This window comes from Indicator indicator, chromosome Z (assembly GCF_027791375.1).
Source record: "Indicator indicator isolate 239-I01 chromosome Z, UM_Iind_1.1, whole genome shotgun sequence".
NCBI classification, from domain to species: domain Eukaryota; kingdom Metazoa; phylum Chordata; class Aves; order Piciformes; family Indicatoridae; genus Indicator; species Indicator indicator.
Window position 1 is genome coordinate 23858324 of NC_072053.1, and position 26487 is coordinate 23884810.

Here is a 26487-nt window from a genome sequence, read left to right on the forward strand (position 1 = left end):
TTGTTTGTTTTGCTCGTATCTATCTTAAAAACAAACAGGGAAAAAAGTGGCAAGGAGGCATTACTAGTCTGGAATAATTTTTGTAGCACAATATGTTTTATTGATGGCCAAATTAAAAGCAGATTTATAATTTTAACAAGGTTTTTGCCTCTCCTCCTCCTCTTTTTTTTTTTGTTTGGATTTTCTGGTTGGTTTGTTTTGTTTGGGTTGCGGGTTTTTTATTTTGTCTTTTTGTTGGTTTGGTTGTGTTTGTTTTTTTGTTGGGGTGTTTTTTTGTTTGGGTTTTTAAAATATGTGTTGTTGCTTGATCTTTAACATGAGTGACTGCTTAGGCTGCTCAGGTTACATTTCATTAATATGTGATATAAGTGTCTTGTGCATAAATGACACAATCCAGATTTAATTTCCGGATAGACACCAGTGAAAGCTGGTTCAGAACTGGGCCTGTGTTGTGGAGTGCATGCTATCTTGTGTAATTGAAGCAATGTGGTAGTTTTGTAGAGAATTATTCTGCATGAGTGTATGTGTTGATAAATAGCGTGTTTAAACACTGATTGGATCTGAGAAGTTTAACTCTCAGATAGTAGACGGGAAGCCTGCAAATTGTACATGAACAAAGTCAGGTGTTAGTAGTTTGAAACCTTGAGCTAAAATTGGTAAGTTGCAGCTTTGGCAGCTTCCTGGTGTTACTTAGTAGAGCTCTGAACAAGTTAAGACAAGGAGGTAACACTTAAGAAAAGTGTAATTAAAAAGCTACTAGACAGATACTTTGTTCTTGTTCAGTTACTCTTGAATTCACTTTTTAAATTTCTGTAGCAACTCAAGAGTACCTTAATCAATGTAGTTGTGTCTTCAATGTATTTTGTGATATGTAAGCTACATTCATTCATTACTAGTCCTCTGAGAAAACTGCAATTTGAGAGACGTTAAAAATGTGTTCAGTTCAAATACAGTTAGTTGTTCATGCTTTTCTTCACAATACAGTGACTACAGAGGTATTTAAATTCTTCTTACCCCAGGTAGAATATATTATCACCAGAACACTATATATTTTGTAGATCAGAATGCCAGTTACACAATCGGAATTGGTTAAATCCAGGTGGGTATGAACTGCACCAAAGATTTGTTACTGCTTATGTGGCTGATTGTGCTGACCTGCTGGTTCACCAGAGAACTGTGATCTCTAGCAAGATTGCGGAATTTAAGGAAATGTAAACTCTACTGCTGGAAAATACTCTGCTTTCTCTTCCCCTTAGGAGAGAGAATTGCTAAGTGTCTGCATGTGTCTGTACAACGCTGAAAAGTGCCATTAATTCGTTAATCTCTAGTGCAACTAATGATGTCTTTATCTGCCATTCTTACAGGAATTCCTTATAAACAGCTGACTGTAGGTGTCCCAAAGGAGATATATGAGAATGAAAAAAGAGTGGCTCTATCACCTGCTGGGGTTCAAGCCTTGGTTAAACAAGGCTTCAATGTTGTGGTTGAATCTGGTGCTGGCGAAGCTTCTAAATTTTCTGATGACCATTACAGAGAAGTTGGAGCAAAGATCCAGGGGACCAAGGAAGTTCTGGCTTCTGATTTGATTGTCAAAGTAATTGCTTTATTAATATATTCCCTATTACATTCTCTTTGGAGAAACATGTAGATCGGTTTCTAACTCTTTTCAGTCAGACGTCTAACAGTTCCATGGTGAAAGTGGGTTTCAAAAGTATTTGTAAATAGATGAGTTGTAGCTGATCTGGGAAGACTGCTGAAAGGGAAGTTGCTTGACAGGTGTCAGGTTGTGCAGAGTCTTGAAGGAAAAAATGATAAGACTGTAAACTTGGTGGTGAGGCTTCCTTGACCTGCTCTATTTGAGGTTGTTCTGTCAGGACAACATAGGATTTCTGTGAACTACTTTGTGAACAGCTCTGTTAAATATGTTTCTTTCTGAGAAAAGTGAGAAACTCAAAGGAAGTGAGTGTAGACCAAGATGAGTGTCTACTGGACTTAATGCTTGAGATTCCCTGTACATAATGGTCCATTGCAACCTAATTAGTAATTCTTAGCCTGTAGAGCTTAACTGGCACATCTCTTCAGTAATCGTTTTGCTTAAAAATGGTGGGGTTTCGTGCAACTGTCATAAAAGTCAGTAACTGCTAGTTAGAAGCCACCACATCTTTCTGAAGATGTGTGCTATTATTGCCCTGTCACCAGTTCACCTACAGCTCATTCCGTAGTTAAGAAGTGTAGTTACTCAGTTCAGTTGTGCAAACAGCTCTTTGATATACTTCCTTCCTTGTGTACTTTGTGGAATGGAATGGACCAACTGCAAGCTGGGAGAAAAGAAGTGGAGTATGTTCTGATATATTTCCTCTGATTAATTTGGAAACTTCTCTCTTTCTTCAGGTGAGGGCTCCTATGTACAACTCAGCTTTAGGTGTACATGAAGCAGATCTTTTTAAGACTGCAACTACTCTGATTAGTTTTATCTACCCAGCACAAAATCCAGACCTCCTGAAAAAACTTGCAGAAAAACACACTACTGTCTTGGCTATGGATCAGGTTCCACGGGTCACCATTGCTCAGGGATATGATGCACTTAGCTCCATGGCCAACATTGCTGGGTATGAGTCTAACTTCTCTTTTTTTTTCTTTTTTCTTTTTTTTTTCCCCACAACATAAGTAAGTGTAGCTGGATTAAAAGCTATGTTATTCGATACTAGGTGTATCTAAAACAATTCTGCATCTCCACTTTCATACAGTTGGTTCAACCAGGATGATGCTGTTGTAGTTGCCAAGCAAGTTTCTTATGGTCAGTTTTGCAGCATTTCAGGGCAAGGTTTTAGAAAAAAAAAACAAACCCAAAGAGAAACCTAAACCTGAAACTGAAGGCAGTTCTAATTCTTGGTCTGCTTTATCTACTACCTTTTTGAGATGAACTAGATCAAAGCAGGCTTAAAGATGTCCTTAGGACAGCTTGAGCACAGATTGTCTGTCCATGGGATCAGATGCTATTTGGAAGCAACCCAAACAGTATGAATGCAATTGCCATGGCAGATGTAAACAAAAGACCAAATGCTCTTAGACATCTTCATACTTTGACTGTTTTTGTAGGTATTATGCTGTGGTCATCAAGCTGTCTTCTATTATTAGGTTATTTTTTAAAAATATCTTTGACTTTTAGGTAATGTCTGTGAGACATTATAAGCCTTGGAGAGGAGTGCCAGATTTTGTGGACAGCAGCAGTATATATCTGCATACATGTTTGGTTATGTTTCTGTGTTTTAATTCTGTGTAATTTTTCTAAAATACAGACATTCATGATTTATTTAAAGGTATGAAATCAACAAGCTGTATTCCAAATTGGATCTACTTTTATGGCATACAAAGCTCCGTGTTTCCCTGATAAAGATAGGAAAGAGAGTGGAATGGCACTGCTGAACTACAACACTGTTAGTAAAAATGCAAGAGAATGTGCGCTGTTGTTAAGAAAAGACATGGTCACATATTAATCTGCATTTTCAGATAGCACTACTCCTAAGTATCCAGACAGCCGTTCTTGGATGGTTACAAAGAAATGAGAGAGAAGAAGTAGCAAGGTTAGGTTATTTGCCCTAAGTCACATAGATCTGCAGTTAGGGTCAGAGTATCTTTTTTTGAATGTGTGCTTGCTTGTCTAAGTGGTCTTACTCTGGGTTTGGTAGTTGCTTGTTCATGTTTCCTTCCATAACAAGCCTCAGGTTACAGCCTTTGAAAGTAGCTTCAAAGGCCACGGAGTTAACTTTTTTGCTTTTTTTGACAGGTTATGCTTTTATTGTTGAGGTAAAGTTTTATTTGAAAGAGTTAATAGTAGTGGACATGCAGTATATTGCAGTCTGAAAATTCATTCCATAATTTAGAGGACAAAAAGAAAAGCAAGAAGTATGAACAAACTATTAAACTTTTGCTCAATAGTAAAATATTAAGCTCGCTTTATCTTGTGCAGGCTATGGTCCAATGTTTAAGAACGGAATTGTACTGAGCCTAGGAAAATACTGATATGTGTTCATCTTTAATTGACAGTTACAAGGCTGTGGTACTGGCAGCAAATCATTTTGGTCGATTTTTCACGGGTCAAATCACAGCTGCTGGTAAAGTTCCTCCAGCAAAGGTAAGTGCAATTAAACAGATGCTGTGGTGGAAGAATATGCAAGTTCTTGAGCACAGCTAACTGCTGCTGAAACTGCCTTAAAAGGATTTTTGCCTGACTTTGGGCTTTAGAGACTTCAGAAATTCTTGCAGTTATTCCCATACCAATTTTTGTTCACTCCCTGTAGTGTAATTTTTTTTTTCTGGAAATAATAGAATAATTTGAGTTTTATTTGAGTTTGCTTACTTCCAAATATCAGGCTGCCTATATTTCGATAGATATTTTTCTATATGGGCAGATGCAAGGAAGCGGTTAAGAAAAGTCATAGATTTTTGGATTCATGGTACAATGAAGGGTGCGATGGAAAGGATCTCTTAATTAGAATTTCAAGTGGTTTGGGTTGAAAAGAAATGAAAATAGAATAAGAAGAGGGGGGAAAAGATGGTAAATTAAGGAGAAAACCTGTACTTGTATAAACTGTCAGTTGCAGTTGAGCTGGCTCTCGGATAAGTGAAGCTAGGAGTTACATCTTTAAAACCTTTGGGTTTACTATGCAGCTTCACCAAAGTTTGGGTTCTGTGTGTTAAGGTAACTTTTTTAAATTGCTGCTTAATTAGATGTATCTGCAGTTGTGAAAGCAGGACCATGCTGCTGCTTTTCTAACCAGCTCTAGTTTTAGTTTATTCTCCACGTATGATGATGGTGTCATTCTAGGTCTTGATCATTGGAGGAGGAGTTGCTGGTCTGGCTTCTGCAGGAGCAGCTAAATCGATGGGTGCAGTGGTTCGTGGATTTGATACGAGGTAAGTGTGTGAAAATGGTAACAGCAATCTGATGCGATTGCAAGATACTGCAGTGAATTGCAGCTCCTTTCCTACTTATTTTTTTCCATCATTATTCCTTCATTTGTTATACCTCAAGACAGTCCAATATTCTGAAGAGTCCTCATTAAATCACTCAGAACTATATGGCTGAAAAATGATTGCTTTATGAAAATGAGAAAGTTATGGCTTTCATCCAGAATTTCATGTGTCTGTTCTTGGGAACACAGGGAAATTACTTAAATAATCTTTATGCCCTCATTTATAGCTTGCTTTGATCTGGTTTCATAGCTGCATACTCTCATTCACCTCTACTCTCCTGGTCACAGAGTGGCTAGCTAGGAGTTCTTTGGTGAGGCACTTCTTTTGATCTGCGAAGGAGAGAAAGAGTTTGAGTTATTTTACTTATGAAACTCAAGAATAAGAAGCAGAGGCTGCACCTGAAGATGCTTTAAATGCTGCTTTCTGCAGGTCTCTTATGTTCAGAAGGATTGTTTTTGAAGAACAAAAATACATCTTACCTGGAAGAATAAAAATGAATATATCTCCAGATTTATGATGTGCAGTATAAAACCCCTTCACTCTGGTTTGTTAGGAAATCTTCATATGCCTTAAAGTAAACAGGAAAGAGTTTATTCTTTGTAAAAGCATGGTCAAAATCTGTCTAAAACGTTAAATATTTTTAATTTCCTTTTTAAGCATGCTTTATACTTTTACCTTGGTGTACAAAAATGTTTGTGTTAAGTCTTCTGCATTTTGCAAATGTTCATCTTACACTGAAATTTAGTTTCATTATTTACTGTGATACCATGTGATGTAAAACTAATCATGGATTTACAGGATAAGGGAAAAATCCCCACATGCCAAAACAGCATCCTGGCCCACCAACCACCCAAAATCCCTGTTTTCCTTGTGAAAATAAGATTTTTATAGTGTTCTTCATTTCACAAGTTAAAGACAGACATAGGTTGTGTAATTATTGCCTTAGGCATCTCAGAGATCTAAATTTGGGCTGTAGGTTTACCGGTCACAATGGGAGAAATAGGTGAGCAGAGCTAATCAGTAGTTAAGCTCCCAGCTTTGAGAGTTTTCTCTGAGCTAGTCTGCTCACTGTTTAGGAAACTGTAGTCTGCCTTTATTCCTTATCTAAGTATATTAATTAGGGACCTAAAGTTAGAGATGCAGTTACTTTTTTCACTAAATACAGAAAGTTGAGAACTTTAGTTGTGGTCTCCTTAATTCTAAAATAAGCTTTAGATCTCTTGTCTGAAGACTGCTACTAAAAAGACCAGAAAAGTCATGGTGGATTTTTAAAGTAGAAGTTGTTTCTTCCCTTGCAATTTTCTTTTCCTAGAGCTGCAGCTCTGGAACAGTTCAAGTCTCTTGGTGCTGAGCCTTTGGAAGTAGACATAAAGGAATCCGGAGAGGGACAAGGTGGTTATGCTAAAGAAATGTCCAAAGAATTTATTGAAGCTGAAATGAAACTCTTTGCTAAACAGTGCCAAGATGTTGATATTATCATCACTACAGCACTTATTCCAGGTATGTTTTATGTGCAGGATACAGATTTTCATTTATCTTGTGTAAGCTGTCATGTTTTCGGTTGACTACCCATGCATACCCTTTATTATATGATTGGCAGCAAGATGTTCTAGTATCTCCTCTGTCTGCTTGTACCTGACGTTTCATCTAGGTACCAATTACTTGAAAATTTTGCTTACAAAAGTAAAGGTAGAGAGGGATCTCACCTCCTGATCTCTACAAATAAAAAGCTGTATTTTGTGCTTAACAAACCATACTTTGTCTTATCAGGCAAAAAAGCTCCTGTCTTGTTTAAGAAAGATATGATAGAATCAATGAAAGAAGGTTCAGTTGTTGTGGATTTAGCTGCAGAAGCAGGGGGAAACATTGAAACAACAAAGCCTGGAGAGCTGTATGTTCATAAGGTAAGCATTTTAATCTGCTCATTTTACATGAAGTCACATTATGTTTTGTAAAATGTATGCTGAAAATGAGTCGCTGATTTTGCTGTTTGGGTCTAAGCAGTCCTTTAGATTTGCGTTTGGTCAGTAGTCATGTCTGTAACAACTTGAAATTTTTAGAAGAAATAAATACCTTCATATGGTGTTAATCTGGTTATTTTGTGTAGAATTCCTACTACTTAGACTTCCAAGTCCAGTGTTTTATCACTGTGGAGTTGAGGTTATGGTTTAGTGTCTCTTTCTTGGTCTGCCTAAAGAGACAGCAATAGGAATAGCTTCCCTGATTTGCTCATCACCTCCCGCTTGCTCATAACCTCCCACAACTGGAGGTTAACAGTCCCTGTCAGAGGTAACTCAATGGATTCAGGCTGTCAGCATTTACTTCAGGGCAAAGCCTCTGACTTAGCTCAATAGAGTTTCAGCTTCAGGAGAGTGTGGTCTTTGTATGTCTTTAGCTTCACCAGCCTGTGCTAGCATATCCAAGCCCTTTGTAACCCAAACTAGAACTAGCAGAAATTGGTTCATCAATGTAAACAATTTTGCTCTAAAGTGCTTCAGGTTTATTCCAGTGTTCACTGGCTCATCTGAGAGCTTGTTTTTCTACTTTCTGGGTTTTATTTTTGGTACTTGTGGGAAATATACTAGCAGTTACATAAGTCTGGGTGATAAGATTTAAAGTATCAGATTTCCAGTGTTTCTATTTTGAGAAGTAAAAGCATAATGCGCTTATTAGGGAAGCCTGTAGAACATACTGCTGCTATCATTGACACGAATGTAAGTGAGACTGTATATGATGATAGAGGCATTGTGTTTGGCTTTGAGGTTTTTCTAGGACTTCTGATACTGTTCAAAAATTGAAATAAGAGTATGTAGAAGAGAAGTAAGCAGTTATGTAAACTCATGACGAGTTTACATGGATTGCTTTTAGTCAGAGGAATGTTATGTCTAGGTATAGTGTACTGGCACTGAGTGGTGGAAAAGAGCAGCAGTGCAGAACTATTAGCAGTCTGCCAGAGCATTGCATGAAGAAGGTCAGAGTTCCTGGAAGCAGGCATTGATCTTCACTGTAAGTTGTCAGAGCAGGGGTTTAGCGTCAGCCTGCTTAAACATGAAAGGTGTATGCTAGTCTCAGTTTCTGATACCTTCCAAGAGCTCAAGAGCCTGAAGGCTGAGTATACTTGTATTTGTTCTTTAAACAATGTTAACATAATATATCCACATCTTTACATGAATGTGAACCTGGGTATAATACTTGCACAGCTGTCTAGGTCTGAGGAAAATCCCTTCACTCCTCTGTCATATAGAAAGGTGAGTCTTGTGCATGCCCTCCAGAACTGAGGAAATGCCAAGCATTGGGCAGGATAATCTATTTCTTCTTAGCTGTAAGAAGTTCTGAGAGAATTCTAGGATTTGGAGAGGACAAGTTCTTGCATCTGTGCTCTTGCATCTTCCTGTCTGTGTAGGCTTGTTGCTAATAACATTTAAGATGTTGGGCTTGATTATGTTGAAATCTTTGTAACTGTTGACTTAATAATATTAGAGCTGCAGGTAAGAGTTTTAAAAACTTAAAGAAGTGAAAGAGTTTGGATATGTGTTTCTGTGTCGGTGTGAGCTGAAATTCCCCCCCCCACCGACAATAACCAGGCTAGCCCAGTCTGGAAGCAAATGAAGGCTGTATTTACAAGCAGATGAAATGCAATGAATATGTACAAATATACAAAATTCACAACACTTACAAATATATACAATCAACAGAAAAGCACAACCGATCTCCCTTTGCTTCCCCCCAAGGGGACCCTCCCAAAGGGGCCTCCCTCTCCCAGGAGCTTCGCCCCCAGGCCCCCCTGGACAGAGAAGCAGAGTTTAGTTAGAGCAGAAAGTTGTTAACTTGGCTGCCAAGGTCAGTGTGTTATCTTCAGCCAGAAGAGAAGAAGAAACAGCAACCAGACAGCCCAGCAACTGCCCCCACTGCCGAACGCAGAATGTGCAGAGTGCCCACTTTGGTTTGGGTAATAGTTCTTAAACATTTCTATCTATCCAATGGAAGTGTTTAGAACAATCGTTATTTTGCTTTCTTACACCCAATAGTGACTTATTTACATTCTTTCACTTTCTCTGTTCTGAACTTTGCAAGGAAAAATTAAAAAGACAGTTTCAAACCACCACAGTTTCCTGAAGGATATACTAGAATAAATGTTATTTCTTTAGAGATCGTACTAATCCTTAATATTTTACTTTGTTTTTTTCCAGGGTGTTACACACATCGGCTACACAGACTTGCCTAGCAGAATGGCTACTCAGGCCAGTACTCTATATTCCAATAATGTTGTCAAACTCCTAAAGGCTATTAGTCCTGACAAAGAGAATTTCTACTTTGATCCAAAAGATGAATTTGATTATGGGACTCTAGATCATGTTATTAGAGGAACTGTAGTAATGAAAGTAAGTTAGTAAATACTCCTTATTTATGAGCACATGTACACATCTCTGTGTTGTGACTTTACAATGATACTGCATGCCAATAGGCTTCAAATGTGGGTTGATGGACAGGATGGACAGTCATATTTACATTCAGCTGAATATTTCTCTGTGCCTTTTGTGAAGGGAAAACTCTTCGCTTTTTTTGGTCATAGTTAAACCAATACCTAATGTCTACTGTTGAAAAATATGCAAAAGATTAAATTTGCATGTTGTATTCATAAAAACATAGTTATTGACAGCATATTTGAAACATTACTACAGGACCAGAAAAACATTCTTCTTTCTGTCTATCTGTCTATTTATTTATATTGTTAAATAAACACATTTCTGTTCTTACAAGAGTAGTTTCAGAAGAAACTGGTGGAACCTGGAATATGCGGGATATTTTAAGCATTAATAGGAAATAATAAAATACAAACATAGGAAACAGGCCAGTATGGACTCTCCTTCTGCAAGGACTAGGAAATAATAATTTGCAGCTTAGATAAGAGGCAGTAGTTTCTGTTGAGTTTTGTGGCATTATGTTGCCAACATTTTTTATGGCTTATGATATTTGCTCTGGGCTTTGCATTGACTTCAGCTGTTCCAAGGTTGCTGATGTTGTGTTTGCAGCTCAGGTCTGACAGCTCCGTCTGTCACTCCTCCAGAGGTTGGGAGAATGGCAAGAAATATGACATACCGTGCTGAGGTCCAGACAGGCTCTGATTACCATTCAGATCTGTAACAGATTTTGCTATTTCCAAGACCCTGTTTTATTTTGCTTGAATGTTTCCCATTTAAGGAACTTTACCTCTTTTGGTTTTGTTTCTGTTTTCAAGTCTTGTACTGTGTTTCTGCCAGATGGTCTTGGACAGTGATATCAAATCTTGTGTGGGAAATGTGTAAACCAGTGTGGTTAACTTCCTCAGGCTGTACTGACCATCCAGCCTTGCAAAGAAAAGGAAGATGGTCCTGTGGCATGGTTATTGGATGTTAGGACTGATCTGAGTTGCAGGATTAGGAAGAAAGGGCACTTCTAACTATAAAGGGATAACTGTCAGTATCTCTTGTCAGGATGGCAAGGTGATTTTCCCAGCACCTCCACCAAATAATGTTCCTCAAGGAGCACCTGTGAAGCAGAAGACTGTAGCAGAGCTGGAAGCAGAAAAAGCAGCTACTGTTACACCTTTTGCAAAAACTATGACTACTGCATCTGTATACACAGCAGGTAGGCAACTTGCCGAGCTAGAGAATCAGTGTAGAATACTGTTCATACTTTTAAGTGATCACGCATGTTACTCAGTTTAATAACTCTCTGGGAGAACAGTTCATTGGCTGGTGTGTTCTAGTGCAAAATCAGTGTAGTGTAATAATTTCTTTTTAGAGGGAAAATACAACTTTAGAAATTTTACCAGAACTATTAACATTTGAAAGAGTGCTGACTCAGGCAGTGGTCAGGTCTGTGTGTTTGGCTTTGTTTAAATATCAGTAAGATACTTACTATTCTGAAGGACTTCTGCTAGGAACTGTTCCCATACTTTGCAGAAGAATCAGGTCAATGCCATTGATTTCTACAAACTTTAATGTATTGTATGATACTTGAATGCCCACAATCTGTTGAAGTACTGAGAATCGGACATTTGTCTTTGTAAATAAATACTGTCTTTTCTTGTCATTTGGTATTCTTTGTGCATCAGAACCTTTGCACGAGGTAGTAAATTAATTGAGTATTCCTAATTTTAACTCCCATTCTTCACATGCAGTCTTTGAGTCTTTCAAGTAGTATCTCAGCGTGACTGTGGCTCTTTTACACTTTTGTTATAAAACCGGGAAACCTATCTTGGCTGCTTTGTGTACATGCATAATAAAGATGTGTGTATTATACTTATGGGTGTTTTTCTATTGTAAAAGAAAGAGTAGCACTAAAATAATCTTGTAGTTGACAAAGACAATTGAGCTGATCCTGAAACAAATCCATGCACAAAACTCCGTTGTGGTTTTAGCTCAATACTGGACTCCTGTTGTTTTAAGAAACCATTGAAAATTTACAGAAAGGTTTTACTGTGCTTTTCTTCTAGGTTTAGCTGGCATGTTAGGACTGGGCGTTGTAGCTCCTAATACTGCTTTCACACAAATGGTAACAACATTTGGTCTAGCTGGAATAGTGGGGTACCATACAGTATGGGGTGTGACTCCTGCTCTGCACTCTCCACTCATGTCAGTGACTAATGCTATCTCAGGTAAGTAGCTGTCACACAACTGCTTGTTTCCTATTTGATGTAGACACAGCTCCTTTTACATGAACTTTAGACAGAAGTCTGCTGATAAACCTTTTAAAATGCCAAAGAGCAGTCTGAATTTACTTTTGTAAACAGCAAGTACACATGAAACATTCTTTCTGAGAGTATGTTTTTTCAAAAGAAGGGCAAAATTTTAATGTTTATAAGTAATCTTCCACTCCTAACTTGTTTGCTTTGAAATTTCTTGTACCTGGAGTGCTACAGCCTCTCTGTTCTTAGAAACCATCTTTCCTCCCATTTCACAAAAATGTTGTTCTGAAAATAACTTGTATTTCAACATTTTCTGCATTCTTTTTTATCCTCTTCGAACTGTTTTGAAAGAGCAGGAAAAAAAAAATTTAAGTGATCCATAGGATTCATAACTGGATGAATATATAAGATTTTACACATCTGTGATTGCATGTATGTGAGAGGTCATGACTGTGATCTACCATGACTGTTAAAAGCAAAGACTTTTTTTATCAAATATACTTGCAGTCTGTCTCTGTGCTTGAGCCACTGTACTTCAAAACTATATTCGTATACCAATTGTTTCAAATGGAAAAAAAAAGTCTGTATTGGTGAAAAAGTTTATGGTAATCTTTGTTTAAGTGGTAATGTTGTGTATGGGTCAAAATTTGAATTTACTGTTACCTGTTCAACAGCTGAAAGGAAACTTAATATGGGTATGGAGTTGTTTGAGGTTCAGTAACACTTTTGTCTTTTAAACAGGATTAACTGCAGTTGGTGGGCTGGTATTGATGGGAGGAAACTATCTCCCTGAAAACACTTCTCAAAGCCTAGCAGTGCTTTCGGCCTTTATCTCTTCAGTCAATATTGCAGGTATGAATGTTAGGTTGTCTTCTGAGGGTAACTTTAAAGCACTTGTGTAAATCTTTTATTTCTTCTAGTTCTTTCATTATACAGATTCCAGAAGTGCTGTTCTGGGAATAGGGTCTGAGAGCATCTACCAATAAACCCCCACCACTCCCTCTCTCCAGTTTTCGTAGTAGTTACTGTATCTGCACACCCTGTTATGTAACATTTCTTTAGGGAAACATTTAAATGTGCCTTTTACTTTTTCTATATATCCCCAGGTGGTACTGCATTTGCCTTGTATTCCTTTTTCCTACTGGAAAAATGTACTAGTGGCTTAGAAGAAATTTCTGCTTGCTTGAGCTCAGAAATCTCAGCTTCATGAATAAAAAAGATATGAAAATCAGCAACGTGACTTACAGATACTGCCTTCTACTAGAGGGGGTAGGGAAGAGAACACAGCCATGAACTTACGCTGTCTCTTTTTGCCAGCATAGACTATAAAGCCACAACAAGTCTTCCAGGCTTTCCATTCCTCCTTTTATGAACTTCCTCCAAAACTTAAAAAAATGACAGGATCTCACCCTAATTACATCTTTGTTTGCTGATGGTTTTCCAGTTTACTTACTTTTGAGAGGATTTATTGGTGTCAATTGCTAATTCTGTGGTAATATGGTTTAACCAAATATTTCTCTTACAGCTTAATTTCAGATTTGATTTTGGTAAAATTATTCCTTTACTTTGGCCAGGTGGGTTTCTAGTTACACAGAGAATGCTGGATATGTTCAAACGCCCCACAGATCCTCCTGAGCACAATTACTTGTACCTGCTTCCTGGTGGTGTATTTGTGGGAGGCTATGCAGCTGCTCTCAGCAGTGGCTATAATATTGAACAGGTGAGAAAATAACTTTGTGGCTCTTAGCTCACTGTTCACAGCATGGTATACTTATTCACTGCTTACTCCGAGGTGTAAAGAGCAAATTACTATTACTACTAGCATAGTCATAATCAGATATGTATTTCTGTGTGGCCAAGCTCAAGTTAAATATTCAATCATAATCCAGTTGCTGATTCTGCAAATTTTAAACACTGTGCAGTGTTTTTTTATGATAAAGCTATATATACTTTGTTATTCATTGGACAGTTTTTCTAAATTACAGCTTAAATATTAAAGTAACTACAGAAATCAGTCTTTGGTTTAAATATTTCTGAAAGTTTGACTTGGTCTGATGGTTAAACTAGGTATGACATCTGGATTGGGTAATATTTCAGCACAGAGGAATGTACAGGGATTGCACCTGTATGGTAAACTTTTGTTTGTATTTGTTTTAACAGTAAGAAAAATTAATGTATATTGCCCTTTGTTTAGAAAAAAATTAATCCAAACATACCTGTGTCCTAGGGTCTTGGAATATATTTGATTTTTTTAGTGCATAAACAAGTTAAGTTAGTTTACACCTTTTTGAAAACAGAAGTTCAGATATGCCATAAGCAAATTCTGAGAGTATTTCTATAACAAACAGGCACCTCAACTGATGAGGAAAATTAGCCTGACTCAGGCTTAGTATTCACAGTGCAGATAAACCCAGGTCTTACAGGGGGAAAGAAAGTTTTAATAGATGTCATGTTTTAATTGGCCAAAATCACATCCTGTACAGCAGTTTCAAGAGTTTTGACTTTCCTTGAGAAATGACTTACACACATTTAGGAGAAATCAACCCTTTTGTGTAATAATCAGAAAAAAATTTTGTAATGATTATGAGTATGCATAATGATGTTTTTCTTATTTTAAAGGTGATGTATCTGGGCTCAGGCTTATGCTGTGTTGGTGCCCTGGCTGGTCTGTCCACCCAAGGAACAGCTCGTCTTGGAAATGCTTTGGGTATGATTGGTGTTGCAGGAGGTTTAGCAGCAACTCTTGGAGGCCTTAAACCATCACCTGAATTGTTGGCACAGATGTCGGGTGCCATGGCACTTGGAGGTACCATAGGTATGTGAAACTAACTGTATGTTCTATACACACATTTATGCAAGGTGTATATACACAATACTGTATAGCTCACAGGTGAGTTGTCTAACTTACATTTATGGCTCATGCATGTTATTTTGCAAACGTGTCCTAAGTCCCAGGACTTTTATTAAGGCATCAGTATGTGTTAAAGATCAGGGAGAGTGATGGAAAACTGGGAGCACATAATCTCTGTTAGGAAGACTGGGTATGCAGAGAGGCGAGTGAACTTGACTAACTTCCTAACTTCTGTTCATTTCTTGACTCAGTGCTGCCAAATTCCCTTTTTCACACAGTGCTTTCATCACAGAAAATACTGAAATTCTCAATATTTAGTGACGCTTTTAAGAACATGATGTGCTTTAGTCTTCTCTCTAATTGCCATGATACCCTCATGGCACAAAATACACATACGCATCTTCCAATTAAGTACCATAGCAATTTGTAGTGTGGAACAAATTTTTCCACTGAAACAGGCACGTGTGTTCATATATCCATTGCGCACTGAGCCGTGATACACTAATTTCTAGCTGCACAAATTGGTTGTGTTTAGTAAGACTTCCTTTCTGTCTTTGTCTCTCAATAGGTTTGACGATTGCTAAACGCATCCAGATTACTGATCTGCCTCAGCTGGTGGCTGCTTTCCATAGTTTGGTTGGTTTGGCTGCTGTTCTCACCTGTGTAGCAGAATACATGATAGAATATCCGCACTTTGCTACTGATCCAGCTGCAAACCTCACCAAGATTGTGGCATACCTTGGCACGTACATTGGTGGAGTGACTTTCAGCGGCTCTCTTGTTGCTTATGGAAAACTGCAAGGTGAGACTGTCCATTCAGAACTAAAGAATTGTTTCAAGTTTTTTTCCTCCTCCAGTGTTTAACTCTGCCTTTAGACTTCTGTGTGGTTGGAAAGAAATCTTGTATTTTATATCAGGTGACAGTTATGTTTTTAATCCTTGCATATGTAGTTTTCTCTTTTTAATTCTGTTTAATTTGTGTGCAGCTTTAATTTTTAAAGGTTTGCCTTCAGTGCTTCGACAAACTATTGCTATTAATTCACAAGTCATGTAAGCTTCCCTCAATTAATCTTGTCGAGAAATAAGTGTTGCTTTAGTGTTGCTAAGACACTACCTGATACTGTTTCTCTAATTGATTTTATTGAACTTTTAATGATCAACTTTGTGTTTGTAAGCAGACATTTTAATTGAGACCCTGGTGTTGCTGGATTCAGTAAGCACTGCTAGTATGGGATTCTGTTCTTGGGACTGCAGGCTTCATTTCAGTGGGTGGTTTTACAGTATTCAGTTGAGACTGCCTCACTTTAAACCATTCAGTTCACAGTCTATCTACTGTGCAAACTCCATGCTCCATATCTCTTACTATTTTATTAAATATGCCTTCTTAATGAAATACTCATTCCTGATTGTTATGCGCTTGAGGGTTTATTGCATTTATTTTTCGTTTTGTAAGTACACAGCTTTTGAGAGACCGAGGTAATACCTCTACTAAGAAGTTCCGGCTAAGAGCTTTGTATTACCAATTCTGTTATTAGCTTTGCAGTAGCTCCTCTGGGAAACATCTGTTTGCTTTCTTCAGTGTTTGAGACCAAATGTTGAAAGAGGAGGCATGACATGGATGGAAAGCTTCTCTAATAATCTTTTGAAGGATTTGTCAGTAGTATGTATTTCTGATGTATTTCTGCTAAGTAGTTACTTATTTCTCCTCAGGTTTTTTTTTTCTTCTTCTCCATCATACTCCTGCTACCCACTCAGTGATTTGTGCACATGTCCCTGGTGAACTTCACTGCCTGTTTACACCCACTTTTCCTGATGTGGTGGGTTTTTTGTTTGGTTGGTTATTTTCCACTTGCATTTTCATATCAGCATGATATGAAATAATGAGCTTATATATACACTATTAAACTACAGGTAGTAGGTCCCACACTTTGATCCGTAGTCTTGGTACCATTCTTTCCCTTGAATTCAGCTAAATTTAAATGAGACACTCATTATGGAATTACTTACACCAAAAGTAACAGATAAACTTGCGTTATTTTTGCTCTTTACTGTTTTGTTTGCACAATAAGAAAAGAGCCTAGAGTGAAAGTAAATACGTAATTGTCTTTTAAACTGAATCACACAAATACTGAACTCTCTTTTCTCCCCAAGTCTCTTCCAATGTGGGAATCTGTGGGAAGCTATGAGAAGTATTTGTGACTGGAGCACACTGATTAAATCAAAGCATCTGAAATCAGGAATGTTTTGTATTTCAGATTATCTCTGTAGTCATGTATTTCTGAGCACATGGGTTTTGAGAGACTGTGACAATACTTGTACTAAGAAGCTTCAGCTAGGATTTTTCTGTTGCTGAGCATCATACTGAACATGTGAAGGTTTGGGCCCGGAATGAAAGTACTTTTTAAAAAACTTTTTTTGAAGGCTTTTCAAGAGCAGAAGTATTTTGTGTGATTGTTCTGAAGCATTTCAGCAAGATTAGGACATAAACCAAAAGTTTAGATAGGACTATTTGAGAACTTAGAGTAAGGTTGAATGTGTTGCAGTACTGAGTCAGCACAAGGTCACAGTTTCAACTGACTTGTTTTATCTTCTGCCCCTCCTTTTTTTTCTTTAGTTTTTCTTTTGCTGAGGTATTCAGTCTCCTCTGAAGGCATGAGAGAAACCCTCCCTCATGTGTGTGTTAGTCTCTGAATATGCATTTGATTGCAGGTATTCTGAATTCTGCACCACTGCTCTTGCCTGGTCGACATGCATTGAATGCAGGATTGCTGGCAGCTAGCGTTGGTGGAATGGTTCCGTACATGATTGATCCTAGTTACACAACAGGAATTACTTGTTTAGGTTCTGTGTCAGCTCTCTCAGCCATAATGGTAAGTTGGGGAATTGTAGGAGGTGAAACAAATTTAAACAAGCAGTTTGTTCTTTAGCTTTACAAGTTTTCTCTTAAGGATTGTATTTTACAATTCTGAGTCCAGTTGTCATAGGGCCTGTGTATTAACTTTCTGTAGCAAATAGGACTTCCTTAAATCTAGCTGTAAACCATAACTGTTTCAGAGAACAGGTTTCTTTGTGCATAATTACTTTTTGCAGCTATGACTTGATGGGGCCTTTTATATGACAGACAGATACTCTACAGGACTTTTTGGAATGTTTGTCCTTAAAAATACTTAAAGGAGCACCACATCAGCAGGTTATGATAACTTAGTAAGATTATTCCCTTGTGCAACTTTCACATTCACTTACACCAGCTGTTGCAAAATTTATACTTTAGACTGCTTGGTATGAATCCTCTTGTGGCAGGAATAGTTCCATGGACCTGGTAGAATATTTTTGCAAACAAAAAAGGGTGACTAAGCACAGAATAAGTCAGTGGAGTGCCTTCCTATCCCCTCTCAAAAGGCAGAATCCCATGTCTCCTACATTGAAAATACGTGAATAGGTTATTAAATAACTTGGTATTTATTTTTCAGTGCTGCAGGCAGACTGTGTTCTCTACCTCTTCTCCTTAGTCATGTCTGATACTGAAGTATTTTATTTCTTTTCCCAGGGTGTCACTTTAACAGCAGCTATTGGAGGTGCTGACATGCCTGTAGTTATTACTGTCCTGAACAGTTACTCTGGATGGGCTTTGTGTGCTGAGGGCTTCCTACTGAACAACAACTTGCTGACCATTGTTGGTGCGCTCATTGGCTCCTCTGGAGCCATCCTGTCTTACATCATGTGTGTGGTAAGAAGTCGGCGGAAATGTCATGCTTGCTTTCCAACTGATGAATACCCTCATTCAGTGTGTTTGCTAGGAAGATGAGCAATCGGAAGACCAAACTGCTAGGTCTTTACAGACTAGAAAATTTCTAATTGAAACTGTTGGACTACATCACAGTATATCAGAGGTTGGAAGGGACCTCAAGAGATCATCAGGTCCAACCCCCCTGCCAGAGCAGGATCACTTAGGGTAGTCTGCACAGGAATGCACCCAGGTGGGTTTTGAAAGTCTCTGGAAAAGGAGACTCCACAACCTCTCTGGGGAGCCTGTTCCAGTGCTCTGTCACCCTCACTGTAAAGAAGTTTCTCCTCATATTGAGGTGAAATCTTCTATGTTCTAGTTTGAACCCATTGTTCCTTGTCTTATCACTATGCATCACTGAAAAGAGCCTGGCCCCCTCCACTTGACACCCACCACCCCTCAGACATTCATACACACCCCTCAGATATAAGAGAAGACCCTCTCAGTCTTCTCTTCTCAAGACTAAATGTCGAGATGTCAGTAATCTCTAGGGTTTTGAGAGATGCTTTGCTTTAAAGTTGAGGAAGGCCTTTTTATTAACTTGGACGTAAAAAGTTGTGTTCTGGGCTCAAATAGTTGTGATTACTTGTGCTCAGCTGTTTTCAGTTGTGTCATTCTCCAATGTTTTAAATTTAACCTTAATATAACATTTATCAACAGGAGATATTTCAAGTAGGGAGCTCCTTTAAGCAAAACGTTTAGTTTGATTAGAGAATATATGAAACTTCATGGGGCTTAGGAAAGTGCACTTTCTTCAGAGCAGCTACTTCGAAGAACCACCGGGTGGCAGCAGACTTGCATTATTTGCTGATACTAATGTCTGTGTCAGAGCAAGCTTGAGCTTCAGCTCTGTGAGAATCATACTGCATCGTTAGTAATGGTCTCCTTTTCTCTGGGACATTTGTACAGATGTCTCTTGTTTTTCCTCCATCGCTTGCCTTTTTGTTTTCAAAGATGGAGAGATAATGATTTAAAATTGTTCACAGTGCAGTGTCTACCAGTCTCCTGGTTCTCTGAAATTGTCTCACTTCTGCTTTTGTGTTCTTACATGGTCAGTATTGTTCTTCTCCTGTTCTGGTATTTTCTTATAGTGAACCCTGGCTGTCTTCTTTTACTTCGAGTCTGTTGATAAACAGTGTTGTTACTGTGTTAGGAATATTCAGTATCATACATTTTTATCTCTTTTGGGGAACAATTTCAGAAAATCTCAAAAAAAGTATTTTTTGACTTCAAATGAACAATTCCAGGTATGAATTTTAAAGAATCTTGTTCTTTCTTGAAGATTTTTTTTATCTCCTTATGAATAGGAAATCAGGTTGTGTGGCTCTTACATTTTTTATATAAGTACACATATACACACACAAACATATATATAAATACATGCATATATTTTTTGTAGTCAGTGGTTTAGTCTATATAGTAGGAACATGATGCTTATGTGCAGCAGAGGTATGAAAAGTGTGTCCTTTAAAGATCAAGTTATTGTCAGTCTTGGTGAAAATATGATCTATTTGGAACATATTTGCTGGTAGACATAGTCACTCTATACCTTAACTTTTCATTTACTTTCTTTTTGATTTATTGCTAGCTAGGTCCTCTCAGGACTCACAAGAGTTTTGAGATATTTGCAGCTACCCACTGCAAATATGATTGATTGAGTTTCCACCCATCCCTCTTCAGTGCTTATTAGTAGGATGAATTAAGGCCAAAACAAAAAAAAGGTCTCAGCTGTTCACTCCTGTGAATTGTGACTTCTTTTAAAACACACATGTTATATGCAGAATTCTTGATTTTATTATCATCATGGTATTGCCATATCTTGCTCTTGTTTTTAGAATCAGTGTGCTTAGGAATGGGTGATATGTGTCAGGTTGAAGAGGAGCCACCAACTGAGGTGATGAAACAGAGCAGGAGCAGGGACAAGTGGTGTTAGTCTTATAAATTGTATGGTGGCCCACCATCTGAACTAGCTGTGCAGTTTCCGTGGATGCAGTGCAAGGATTTGGAGTTCTAAGGGCTTAAAGGTCTGGTTTTCACTGGGCTATAAGCTCCTGGCCAGTATCACCTGTGTGCACTGCATAGAGGGCTTTTTGCAGGTGGTTGGATTATCTGTGAATGGTGAAGCCTTATACTTCATGCATGTGTGTTTGTGGTCTGTGGTAGTAAAGAATGTGAGAGTTTCCACACTGTCTCTGTGCTGAGTAGTTGTTAGCTGCATTAGTTAATTTTTTTTTTTTTTTTTTTTTGGCCAGACTTCCCTCCACTTTCCTTGGCTCTTTGGTGCAGAGCCAGGCATGGCTGCTTCAATCTCATGCTTGCTTTGTTGTGGATTCTCAAATTTCTTTCCGTTGACCTGGTCTTACTGTTGTCTTTTGGTTTAGGTATGTGTAGAAAGTATTGCTTCTTGTAAACTCAGTGTGCATAACATCTGAAGAGGACATTCTTCTGTCTAGACTGTCTTATCTGACATTTCACTGCTGTAGTAGTCTGTTCTTCTGTTTGGCAGATTGATATTGTGATGCGTGGAAAGGCAGATAGTAAGATGCTGATTTCACTGCAGTCGTGCACCTTTCTTACAGTTATCTCAAACAGTGATGATTTATCAGGATAAAGAAAAGTTCTTTTAATGTCTTTGTTCTGCTTATTTGCTAGATGATGAATTTCACAGAATGGCATATCTTCTCAGGCTATAGCAAAAAAAATGTGGTGTTTCATGATATGAGATATGAGTGGAAAATGGACACTTCTTTATAAGTGTTTCCTCTCCTGTGTGTGTCTCTCCAGATCCATTCCTAAATTTTGAAGTGGTTTCTGTGCTAGCACAGCTGGGTGTATGACACACATGTTTAATTAAAGAACCAATGTATGCTGTCCTTTTCTTCTTTTCTGGCTTTGTTTGCTTCAGTTACAAGTTTTGCCTATTTCCAGATATTGCCAGATATTACATCAGGACCACACTTGAAAGGAGACATGCCACTGAAAGCATTTAGCCAGTGGCTTTTCCTGGCTATATATCTAATAGAATAAAAATTTCAGGATGTGTTGCCCTCTTAAAAGTTCCTAGTTTAAAGTTCTCATTTGGTACTCAGCCAGCAAGTTAATGGACCTTCTTCAGTTCATTAGCATTTGGTCTGAGTTAGCATTTTGTTAATTTTGTGTGGGTGCTTAGCTTCATTGTGTTCTTTTCTGTCTTGGTACAGTAGGACCTTTGCTTCTGCCTGTAAAAGCTACATGGTTTCCATGCTGCCAGTATAGCAGTTCTGTGCTTACATATTAAGTTGCCCAAGCACTTACAATAATACCTTGCAAAAATTGTGTGTGTGTATATATGTACATGTAAATAAATAAATCACTGAGTTTGTGTTCTTTTATATCCCTCCCTTTTAAGTACAAAGAAAGACCAGTATTTGCTATTTGTGTTTTGTTCTTTGTCTTGGGGAAATACTGATATTAAATATGTAAATTAAATGAGTTAGAAGTTGATGGTGGGCTATTGTTGTGTTAATCTGGGCCTCCTTTTTAAGGAGCCTATTTCAAGAAGTCTTGAATTGTAAGCAGGCAAAATCAGCAGATAAAGACTATTGCCAGGAGAGTTTTAATATTTTCAGAAGTTTTATTTGTGCACATCTCCTCTACTTTATCTTTGGATTTCATCTTCAGCTGTTGTCTTTCAGGCTATGAACCGTTCTCTTGCAAATGTGATACTAGGGGGCTATGGCACCACATCTACAGCTGGTGGGAAGCCCATGGAAATCACTGGAACCCACACAGAAATCAACGTGGACAACGCAGTTGAAATGATAAAGGAAGCCAGTAATATTATTATTACTCCAGGTAAGACAGTCTTGACTCACACAGCAAGATGTTCAAAGGATAGATTTAAAAAAAAAACAAAAACAAAAAAACAAAAACAAGACAGCAAACAGGACACCAAAACCCAAGCAAACAAACCCAAAACAAGGTAAGAACTTGTATCCTTTCAGTTGCAACATAGTGGCAGCAACACTTGACTGTGTCCGTGGGGTCTGATTTTATTCCCAGATCAGTCACTGTTCCTCCCTGTAGACATGTGTATGCCACTTCATTTTTCCTTGTGTATACCTCTTCAAACTTTGTCCTATTTATTTAGAATTTTCAGGACAAAGACTGTCTTTTGTAAATTATGTTGACAGTTAGTTTTGTGTACAGCTGCTGTGGTGTTAGATTTGAAGCACTGCCACAGTACCAGTGTTACAAGTAGCAAAGTGTGTGTCTTTTACTGAAAGCAAGGATTTTATTTATGCTTTGCATCTACTTGCTCAATTCTGCATTTTTTTGTTAAAAAAAAAGGCAGAAAATAATCTAGAAATTAATGTACAATAACTACTGGAATTATCTGAAACTATTATGGCTTCAGTAGCACATTCCCTGTTAGGAAAGGACAGGTAGGGAATAGCATTGAAATGAAAAGAATGTTTAAAAAAAAAAAAAAAAAGTCATCCTTCATTTTGCTTCAATCTAAATTAAAACATCAGTGAGGCTAGGTTCCAATATGGGAAGTTGCCTTAGTTTCCAGCAAAGCTGGCAAACACCTTCAAGGAGTTTGCCTCTTTTTTTTTATGGTCAAAGCTTGAGAACACCATTAATAATTTATGCTGACCATTTTCTTCCTGGGCACTGTTGCTCTGATCTAGTTCAGACAGAAAGAATGAAAAGATTATTTCCTGCTAAAAGCTATATTTAGTTGTTAGATTTGCATTGTGTTAATCTAATATTTTTTTTAGGGTAATGATGGTGAAGTAACCTGAGAGTAGCCTCTTTATCAGCTTTTGAGTGTACCTGTCTGAAACATCCTTTTCTGATAAAGGAACATGAGTTTTTTGTGAAGCTGAAGTGAACTGCTTGTGTAGTTTGACAAGTCAAACTACTACACAACTAGTGGTCAGGAGACCAACAAGAAGAAACAAATTATACAGTGGTCAAGGCTAGGAATGTGGAATGTATGGGTATCTGATCTATGTATGTGTGCATATGTATATTTATATAATTTAAAAAAATATTTTTAATTATTATAGCTTCTATTTTTGTGGGGGGTACACACATTGTTTGTAACTACTCTGCATTGAAACAGAAAAATTTTTTCAGGTTATGGTTTGTGTGCAGCAAAAGCTCAGTATCCCATAGCTGATCTGGTGAAGATACTGAGAGATCAAGGGAAAAATGTCAGGTAAATACTTTCATTGATTAAAAGTATTACATTTTTTTCCTTATTGTTTTGTTTTGCTTTCATTTCATTAAAATCCTCCCCAAGTCTGTTTCCGTTTAACTTTCAGCAGTCGTTATTATGGTGACTGGAGGAATATGAGGTGGAGGAACGCTCTAGCCTTATTAACCTGTAGCTGAATATGTAGAAATTTCTTACTTTAGTGTAAAAAATCCCTTACTCACGCTCTTCTTCAATTTGGACTTTGGAAGTAGCTGCACCAGTTTAAGAATGATTTTCGGTTGTTATTCTGTGTGTTGTTTTTTTTTTTAATGTCATGCTGAATTTTGATTAAAAAGAATGGCTTCAAAATTTAATATTTCTTTCTTGTAGCCCCAAAATCTTACTTTTTTTGAAAGGTGAACTAACTCTTAGTTAGATATGCTTTGCCTTTGTATATAGTAGTATCTTTGTACAAAATAAGCAGTGAAGATTTTGTAAAATAAAACTTTAATGTAGCACTTTTGAGTTGTGTTCAAGAGAACAGTTAGCAGCCTTTTCTAAAGGTGGGAGGTTGGAGAGCCCTGTGAAAGCAACTGCTTTGTGGAAATGTGATACTGTAAGGAGTAATCTCAACATCTGAGTTCAGTGTACAGAGAATGGTTTTATTTTGCGCTGGTTGCCAATATAAAGAAAACACAAGCATAACTTAAGTGCTTTGAATTGTCTCCTGGAGAAACCTTTGTTGAAGGAGATTTTTTTAAATTACACTAAAACACCTTTAGTATTTTATTTTTAAGTCCTAATTTCCCTGTACTTTGGGGACAGTTAAAGGGATGCAGTGGGAATAGTTGAGGATCCCAGACAGGCAATGAGAGCCTTCTGCAGTATGGAGAAGTGTTTGGTGGTGTCAGTCTGGTATGAAGTGAGAGCAGATCAAGTAACTAGTCTCTGCAGCAAGAACTTGATTCTTTCCTGGGGTAACTGACTTGCATGAATAGAAGTAATGCCTACTACTACACAGCAATGTTTGTATATTTTAAAAATAATATGGACAGTAAGATCCAATTCTGCTTTGCACGTTTGAAACAATGCTGTAAAGAATTAACCACACTCTAATGTTAGATGCTTTTCTTAGATTAAAAATCCACAATCTTCCACTAACCAATTCTACTAACCAATTCTACATTATGAAATAGCTTAAAACATGTAATGTATTTTGATGAGAGGTATCTTGCAGATGCTCAATGGTTCCCAGTTTTAGACTAATATGCTGCACACAATTCCTTGGTTATATTCCTTAGAACACTCATAAGCCAATCCATGTGATATTGGCATGGACTTTAGCTTCCACAGGATGTACAGCTTGATTCCCCCTTGCTGCTTCAAAGCCTTAGGGCTGTGATATCGTTGTCTGAAAAAGATGGATTTGTTGCCTGGTGTGCAGTAAGCCAAAAATCACACACACGGAGAGATTTTCTTGTTTAATTCAGAGTCGTGTAAGTCTGGGTGCTAGGGGGCATTCCCACGCAGCTTGCAGAGCAGCTGAGATTCATAGCAGATATTTGTACACTGAAATGGGTGAGCTATGCCTCATGTCAACACCTTCTAATTATCCGTTGGTTATTCACTTGCTTACTTCACATTGAAGGTCCAACATCTCTTAAATTCACTACATGTGCTCATATAGTCGAGGTTTTATTTCAGGCAGGAGTTTTCTAGCTAGGAGGTGTGGTTTTTAACATTATAATGAAGATAGTTTAGTTTAGGATGCTATTTTTGAGCCAAAGCTGATGACATTATTTGCTAACACTTTTTGCATATTTGCCCAGGATGTTTCAATTATCAAGGACATCCCAATTAGAAGGTCCTTTTTAAATCATACAAGTATGTCTTTGAACAGTGTAAACTTGAATGTGCACACTTCTTTGGTACCAATGTCTTCTCTCGCACCATGCTGTGAAGGTTTTTATGGTCTGAATTGTTCAGAAGGTAGCCAGTCAACATACGAAGGTCTGAGGATGTGAACTATTGATGTGACATGAATCTTCACAGAGTTGCACAGTAATTGAAGTTAAGGAGGTATCTGAAGATTGTATAGTTCGTTCAGCATACTTGCTCAAAACACAGTCAACCAGGATGGGTTGCTTAAGATCTTTGCCAGTTGCATTTGGAATATATGGTCTCCAAAGCTCTGTGTGCATCCAAATTCCATTAAAAAAAATGTGAAGACCTGTTAGCTGTGGAGCAAAAGAACTTTACTTGGCTAATGCGGTGACAGCATCACGTGCTTTGGGGTTTTTCTTCAGCAATTCTGTGGCAGCAAGCTTTATTTTTTATCAGCCTTGGTGAAATAAAAAATTACTAGTCCTGCCTTCTATGGTCACTTTGCAAAGGAGAAGTACGAGCAAATCCTTTAAATAACTGGGTTAGAAGTCAGTTTCAGGAAGGGATTACTGCAGTGGTTACCTAGTATTTTAATGAAGTAAATCTGTATTTACAATTTGTTGTAATTCAGGCCTGTCATCAGCTTGTGGTGCTCCCATGGTATTCACTGAGTGCAGCTGCTAGCCTTCTGACTTCACTAGGCCTGGAGTGCCTCAGGACCATAGCACACTCCCCAGGCAGAGGTAGTGACACGCTCAGACATCCGCTACAGAGGAATGCCAGCTTGGATATAGGATCGCCATAAACTTTTAATGCCCCTACCATGCCAAGAGAAAGTGTCTGTCATGTGGTCTTTTTGAGCTTCATGGCTCACTACTGATCCAGAAGAGCCATTGTTTTCATTTACTTTACCTAGAGCCATAACATTCTCAGTGAAGAGTGCAGACTATGTAACATGATGCATAATCTGTCACTAGGGTTTAAATTCAGGGCTGGGAAGAGTTTGGAAACTCCAAACTGTTTTAGTTATTAAATTGCATAGTTATCGTGATCACTTATGTGAGATGCTCTTGCAGCAGATGACACCTTTAAAGCATTAGTAGGATCACATAGAAAGCTGTATATTGCTGAGCTTT

At 37.9% G+C, this 26487-nt stretch overlaps 1 protein-coding gene across 1 annotated transcript in view; it reads left to right on the forward strand.

The window, feature by feature from the left end:
* Positions 1–1415: 1415 nt before the first annotated feature.
* NNT (nicotinamide nucleotide transhydrogenase) overlaps positions 1416–26487 on the forward strand; it is a 35275-nt gene continuing 10203 nt past the window's right edge. Inside the window, exons 1-17 of the mRNA XM_054397271.1 lie at positions 1416–1594; positions 2392–2609; positions 4048–4135; positions 4829–4917; positions 6290–6477; positions 6748–6881; positions 9168–9359; positions 10452–10605; positions 11456–11617; positions 12389–12499; positions 13222–13367; positions 14267–14462; positions 15067–15300; positions 17208–17368; positions 18046–18225; positions 21957–22116; positions 23407–23488. Coding sequence (XP_054253246.1) covers positions 2404–2609; positions 4048–4135; positions 4829–4917; positions 6290–6477; positions 6748–6881; positions 9168–9359; positions 10452–10605; positions 11456–11617; positions 12389–12499; positions 13222–13367; positions 14267–14462; positions 15067–15300; positions 17208–17368; positions 18046–18225; positions 21957–22116; positions 23407–23488 — 2483 coding nt within the window. The 5' untranslated portion in view covers positions 1416–1594; positions 2392–2403. The remainder of the gene's footprint in view (positions 1595–2391; positions 2610–4047; positions 4136–4828; positions 4918–6289; positions 6478–6747; positions 6882–9167; positions 9360–10451; positions 10606–11455; positions 11618–12388; positions 12500–13221; positions 13368–14266; positions 14463–15066; positions 15301–17207; positions 17369–18045; positions 18226–21956; positions 22117–23406; positions 23489–26487) is intronic.